Source organism: Achroia grisella, unplaced genomic scaffold, assembly GCF_030625045.1.
Source record: "Achroia grisella isolate CSIRO2021 unplaced genomic scaffold, CSIRO_AGI_Agris_v1 utg516, whole genome shotgun sequence".
Taxonomy (NCBI): domain Eukaryota; kingdom Metazoa; phylum Arthropoda; class Insecta; order Lepidoptera; family Pyralidae; genus Achroia; species Achroia grisella.
In genome coordinates this window covers 1889344-1895904 of record NW_026712909.1, presented here as the reverse complement: position 1 = coordinate 1895904, position 6561 = coordinate 1889344, and the positions used below count along the sequence as shown (strand labels likewise).

Sequence of the window (6561 nt, the reverse complement as noted above, 5' to 3'; positions counted from 1 at the left end):
CAAAGAAGTTCGCAAATTTTAAAACTCTATAGTTCATTTGAAGAAACACAACAAGTATTGCTAAAAAAATTGCAATACTTACTTGCCGGAAAAATACATATAGACTAGTCGAGCGAACGAATTAAATAAGAATTGTAGAAGTTACGAACTAGATTAAACGATCCCAGTCGCAAACTATTATATTTTGTAAGTGAATCGATTTCTAATTCTTTTGTTATGCCAAATGAAACATATTATTATTATGATATTTATTATGACAATTGGTACTTGAGAAAAAAAAGCGAAATTTATAACAAGAAGCGTATGTAAAAATTTGCTATGATGAACACCAGGGCGAGGGGTTGTTAATAATGGTGACTAGACGATTCATTCCTAGCAATGTACCATGTTATATTAACCTTTGCCACGATGCACTAACTGGCTTGACTTCGTACTCAGACTATCAAGTTCCACTGGTGCCAGCCAATGCATACCGTTACCGCAGGCGGTTGGACTAATGTACCTATATTATATTCGTTTTTTAAAAAACTTAATAATGAACAAATTTAATAGAAGCATCACAATATTCACATAAATATGAAGAATAGTTATTTATATACTTGAATAAGTACTTAGATTGCTATAAATTAAAGTTAGCTTTTAAAATATTAAGTAACATTATTGAATTAATTAAAAAATAAAGTTATTATGAACAAAAGTTAACTAGGTATTCCTATCATATGCATTAATTTCACATATCAGTTTAAAAACAACAGAGCTAGAATAAAAATACAGTTACACAATGTCACATCTCTAGTGGAAACCTCTAGTGTCTCATTGCACTGAAATCCGGACATCCCGATCAAATCGAGCAACCGCTTCTCTCCAAGTAGGTATGTGTACCTACTTAAACAATGAAAAAGCGCTAGGCGCTCTTGTCATTGAATATAAAAGAATACATATCGTCCTACTAGTACTGAGTTCGGTGAAAAAATTATTGTTTTATAGATACCTGTATATTCAGTCTTACACATGTTTTGCATATATTGTGACTTCGTTTTGTTAACTTTACATAGTTATCGTCGTCATCTATTTTTCAAACGAATCCTTCATGCAATATTTCAGCTCAATTGGAAACACGAAAAACAAACCTGCGATTCAAAATTCCAGCATAAATTAAAATTACAACGGCCTATAGCAATGTTCAAATCCTTTTAATCCTTAAGCGGTGCCCTTATACCCTAAATTAAAATACCTACTCTTTTATATACATACGTAGGTACTCTTCTTCTATACCGCGCCGTATCCGTCAGACCCGAGTTGGTCTTCGGTCGCTCCCAAAGTCTTTTCTCTGATTAGTAGTCCTAATAAGTTAAAAATAAATAGTCTCTTCTTCGTTCGTAAAAATTAGTTCGGCGAAATTTAATAGTTAAATTACCGTATAAGTAGTTTAATAATAATGTCAATAATTATTGAGATTTAGGTCAATAATTATTCATATGAAGAAAATAAAAACCGGTTTGTATTATTTGTACGGAACCGTCGGTCGGCGAGACCGGCTCACTTCACTTATAAAAAGACAACAGACAATTTATGAATAATATTTATATAGAACCGGGACGACAATAGAGCATGCACATATTTTTTTACTCCAAAAATTACTTATAATTTATTCAACTGCATTGTTTTTGTGTATATTGACCTATAATAACGTTATAGAAATATACTTAATATACTTATATTTCTTTGGTAAAAGTTGCAAAGATATCGCTTGATATAAATGAAATTATTGGCGTGTTTTGCCTGTATGTTCCTTTATTTATTAATTCAGAACTACTTGTCAGAATTTGGCATAATTGATTCGTTAGAATAGTTATTTTTTGTTTTTTTTTTTAATAATAATATCTATCTCCGGATATTAAATTCTAGGCTTGTTACCTTAATTTACTTATATACTACAGAAGAGGTACCAGAGTACTTGCAATCATAATCATTTCAATAATATCATCAGTTCAATTGGCCAGAACGTCTTCAACAAAAAAAATATATTAATGATTAGATTGTTACCGTATTGGTGTGCCGTAATGTACTAATTAAGACCCTTAATTAGTACATTTAAAATATATAAATATTGTAAGCTTTCACATATATACATATCCCGTTAATTGGGAATTTTAAAATCACGCCTTAGATGTGAATCTAAAATATTTTCTATACAAATCTGTAAAATACAAATTTAGACACCAATATAATTAAAAAACCACTATAATTGAATTTGATTTTACCAAAACTAAGCCATGTGATATTTGATTTAGATTTAGATACATTACTATTTTTTTCATAAACTAACTGCCTATCACCGCACGGATTTTACTTATAAGCCTACATCTTGACGATTCAAGAGTTTTAATACAGTTTGCAGCAATGTATAGAGCAATCTCTATCTATTGCTGAAGCTGTCTAGAAACTCGTAGCGTAATTTAAAAAATCTAACCGTAAAAACAGAGAGTGACTTTGTTTTACTATGTAGAGATAAATATATTACATTTTTAACACACACATAAAATCAGACTCTGGTCTACAAACAATATTGTCCAAGTATGGTGTGTGTAAGAGAATCCTATTATCACATGGAAATCAAAAGACATAGACTATGAAATGAAACTACACTTTATTCGTCATAGTGTTAAAGAGGGTTTGATCCAAATAAAATATATGGAAACGAAAACAATGGAATCTGACCATCTCACTAAAAAACTTCCAGGACCACGACTCTCAAAACTTAGTTTTTAGTACAATAATAACGTTGTGAGGATGGGTTTGTTAGTGATGATACTGGCACAATACTACTTTAATCGCTGAAAAATAATATACAAAAAATACCTTACTATTATATATCTTAAATAACCAGTCGTCTTTTTCCGGGAATAAATATGTACTCGTTTGCATAAAATTAATTTATCCTATAGCACAGTGGCGCCATCGTTTGAAATTTTACCCGTTACAATTATTTATTTTACCCCCGGACCAGGGCAAAAGAATTCGCCCCGAGATCCCGACCTGTACCCTTTCAGGAGTGTACAAAAAACTCTTTTAAGTCTATCTTTCCTGTCGCAGTTGCATAAATGTCGAGTTGCTTGCCTACCTATCCTTATTCATATGTCATTCATTATTTTTCATCACCGACTGCATTGATAGAACAAGTTTTAATAAACAAGATATTTAGCTTTTTATTACAACAAAAATAATAGTTAGCAAAACTGTCTGTGTTATAGTTTCTATGTTATTTATATAAAAATGTGTTCGACTGAAGGACTGGTATCCATGGTCATGTATAAAGAATTATTAAAAAAAATATATAGTTCTTAGTGTCACGTTGACGTTGATGTCTATCGAAGCAACACTAGAACCCATACATATTTAAAATAAAAAAAAATATAATTTTCTTTTGAAAAGTTGTCAACATGGCGGTCAGTGTTTTATATAATTTTTATGAAATTATCCTTAAAAATCTACGTATAATAATATTTTTTTAGATTTATTTTATTTTCAAATCTTTCTTAATTTACTTAAGATTATGTCTAGTGTTATATTTTAGTGCTTGGATCCATCTAATGTCTTATATTTCGGCATAATATAACCTATTCTATACATTTTGAAAATTGAATGAAATTCCCTAATAAACTGAATACTAATTAAACATGTATATTTTAGCGTGCACCACCGACTGCTGGTAAAAAGGAAAAAAAAGAGAAGAAACCGCCTAAAGACAAATCTAAAAATGTTATGAGAAATCTTCATATACGAAAACTATGCCTGAACATCTGTGTAGGAGAGTCTGGTGACAGGCTAACTCGTGCTGCTAAGGTTTATTTCCATTATTTTGCTATGTTGTTTTCATATGTATAACCTATTGTTACTATGCAGCATGAACTGTTCAAGACTCACATCGTTGTGTTTCTTTGTAAATTCATGCAAGAGCAAATATTTCTCATTTGCAACTTCTAAATACTAAATGTTTACTATTTAGAATACTCGAAGAAATTACACTTGTAATGTTACAATTTTAAAATTAATATCAGTTCCTATACTCCCTATAGTGTGGTGTTGCTGACATGACCATAAAGTTTTGACACTTTATATTGTTAATGATTGGTATTTAGTCATTATTTTTAAAAATGTATAATAAATTTAACGATTCCTTTCTCGTATTTTGAAATTAGTTAGGTTCATTGATTTGCGTCATTCACACCATGGTATGAAACATAGATTTGACTTTATAAAACTGAGTTCAAACTAAACAACAGAGTTAATAAAAATCTGTTGTTTAGGTTGGACTTAGTTTTCTTGTTAACAACACCTGAAGTCAAGTTTATGTAGTTCATCTCTGTATTGACTACTGCCCATACTTATAGCACCATGCAATTGTTGAATTTAAGAAGGTGAGGGGGTATGCTTATTAAGAATTTCGCTGACAGTAGTTTTATTCCATGGAGCTGTCCAGATGTTTATATTTTCTTGTGTTTGTATAGCATCATTCTGCTAACAATAGCAGAATGATGCGTGGTTACTTATTTCATTATTTACCCAAATTTAAATTCTATATTCAATGTTATTTCATAATATTATCATTGTAAATGTCCTGTTTCTATAATCTGTACAATTGTAAAGAACAATAAAAAATCTTAAATCCTCAAAATTCTTAGATTCATACTTTCATTATAACATAGTGCTGTAGTGGAAAATATACTCATTAATACATTTTCCACTACAGCACTAATGGAAAATGATATTATTACCTACAGACATGGTAGAAATATCATACAACTTTGTTTTATCAATATAGTTAAATATTTATTATTACCTTATTGAAAACAAATTATCAACATTTATTAAATGTATTGTATTCTCCAGGTGTTGGAACAACTTACTGGTCAACAACCTGTATTTTCAAAGGCCCGTTATACTGTGCGTTCTTTTGGAATACGTCGTAATGAAAAGATTGCTGTCCATTGTACCGTGCGGGGTGCTAAAGCAGAGGAAATCCTTGAAAGAGGTCTGAAGGTGGGTTATTACTGTTTATATACATAATTGATTAGAGATTCTTGCCAGGTGAAGGAATGTAATGATATTTTTTGGGTAAAGTTATTAATGGGAATAAATCAAGAATTTAAGTGTAAAGATTTGAATATTTCTATATAAATATATGGTAGTTATTTGAAATTACCTAAACTTAAAATATTTTGTGAGAACAAATTTTATTAATGTGGCTTTTTTATACCTTTTTTATAATGCTTCTAATTTTTTTTGTTCTTCCCAGGTCAGAGAATATGAGTTGAGACGTGACAACTTTTCAGCCACTGGTAACTTTGGCTTTGGTATTCAAGAACACATTGACTTGGGTATTAAATATGACCCATCCATTGGTATTTACGGTTTGGACTTCTATGTTGTTCTTGGACGACCAGGTATGACTATATTTTATATCTTATTACATTTATAAAATTCTTTATTTTTGTTCATATTTTATGTTCTGCTATAACATTTGTTCCATGAAATTATGAAAGATACATAACGAAATGCATTGTAGAAAAGGTTCTGAACTAAAATGTTAAAGTAGAATGTGATATGTTTGTTTGAAATGAAAAGGGTTCAAATTCTCATCTGTATTTATTTGTTTCTAAAATATATGAAAGTATAAAAGTAATAAAATATTTATAACACAAAAATTATACTATTAATAATCATATTTCGAATTTGTTTAGTAATCTCAATGTGTGAGACTAAATCGAAATTTATTGTTTTAATTTAATGTTGTCTCCAATTAAATATTTCTCTTGGGGGCTGATATTTAAGTGCAGCATATTTGTATATAGGCACATGTGTTCAAGGAAGGAATCATATTGTTTCCTATTCTGTAAATCATGTGCTACATTGTAACTTAACTTGTAAAGAGTAATATATTTTATTTTACTCTTAATGAGATAAGGATAGATTCAGATACAACAAGCATGCAATAATTAGGGTTTCATTTAAATAATTTAATTTAATTTGCCAAATTATAAAAATAAGTACAATGAAAAGTGTGATGAACAGGTAGTTTATAAAGAATTTGTTATTAATTGGTTTCCTCAAATGGTGTTGCACATGTGAAATCATCATCATTACCATCCATGGAGAAATATTTCAATACCTATTTTACGATTCTCTTTTTTCTAGGTTTCAATGTCGCACACAGAAGACGTAAGACGGGCAAAGTTGGGTTCGCTCATCGTTTGACAAAAGAAGATGCCATGAAGTGGTTCCAACAGAAATACGATGGTATCATTCTTAACAGCAAAAAGTAAATTAAGTAAAAAAATATATGTATAAATATATCGTGTTTTCTTTATATTTTCCCATTAAAAAGATACAACTTGGTGGAGATTGGAAGCCAAACTATTTAATATTAATCATAATTACATAAGTACCCTCACATAAATCAATTTACAAATAATAATCAAACTACCCATAGTTTACATACATAACGCCCATAAACATTTGACCAATCCATGCATTACTGATCAAGTCTCGTATTGAATT

The 6561-nt window shown here is 29.8% G+C and overlaps 1 protein-coding gene across 1 annotated transcript; it reads left to right on the top strand.

Moving 5' to 3' along the window:
* The first annotated feature begins 3359 nt into the window (after positions 1–3359).
* On the top strand, positions 3360–6357 carry LOC131847236 (large ribosomal subunit protein uL5). The gene is made up of 5 exons (XM_059196750.1): positions 3360–3449; positions 3694–3846; positions 4894–5043; positions 5300–5447; positions 6199–6357. The coding sequence occupies exons 1-5, from the start codon at positions 3444–3446 to the stop codon at positions 6324–6326; spliced, it is 585 nt and encodes a 194-aa protein (XP_059052733.1). The 5' UTR covers positions 3360–3443; the 3' UTR covers positions 6327–6357.
* The last annotated feature ends 204 nt before the right edge of the window (positions 6358–6561 follow it).

Bases quoted from the DNA above. Each gene is read 5' to 3' on its own strand.
- LOC131847236 (XM_059196750.1), top strand. The intron at 3,847-4,893 runs GTTTATTTCCAT...TGTATTCTCCAG, and splicing joins GGCTAACTCGTGCTGCTAAG to GTGTTGGAACAACTTACTGG. The intron at 5,448-6,198 runs GTATGACTATAT...TCTTTTTTCTAG, and splicing joins TGTTGTTCTTGGACGACCAG to GTTTCAATGTCGCACACAGA.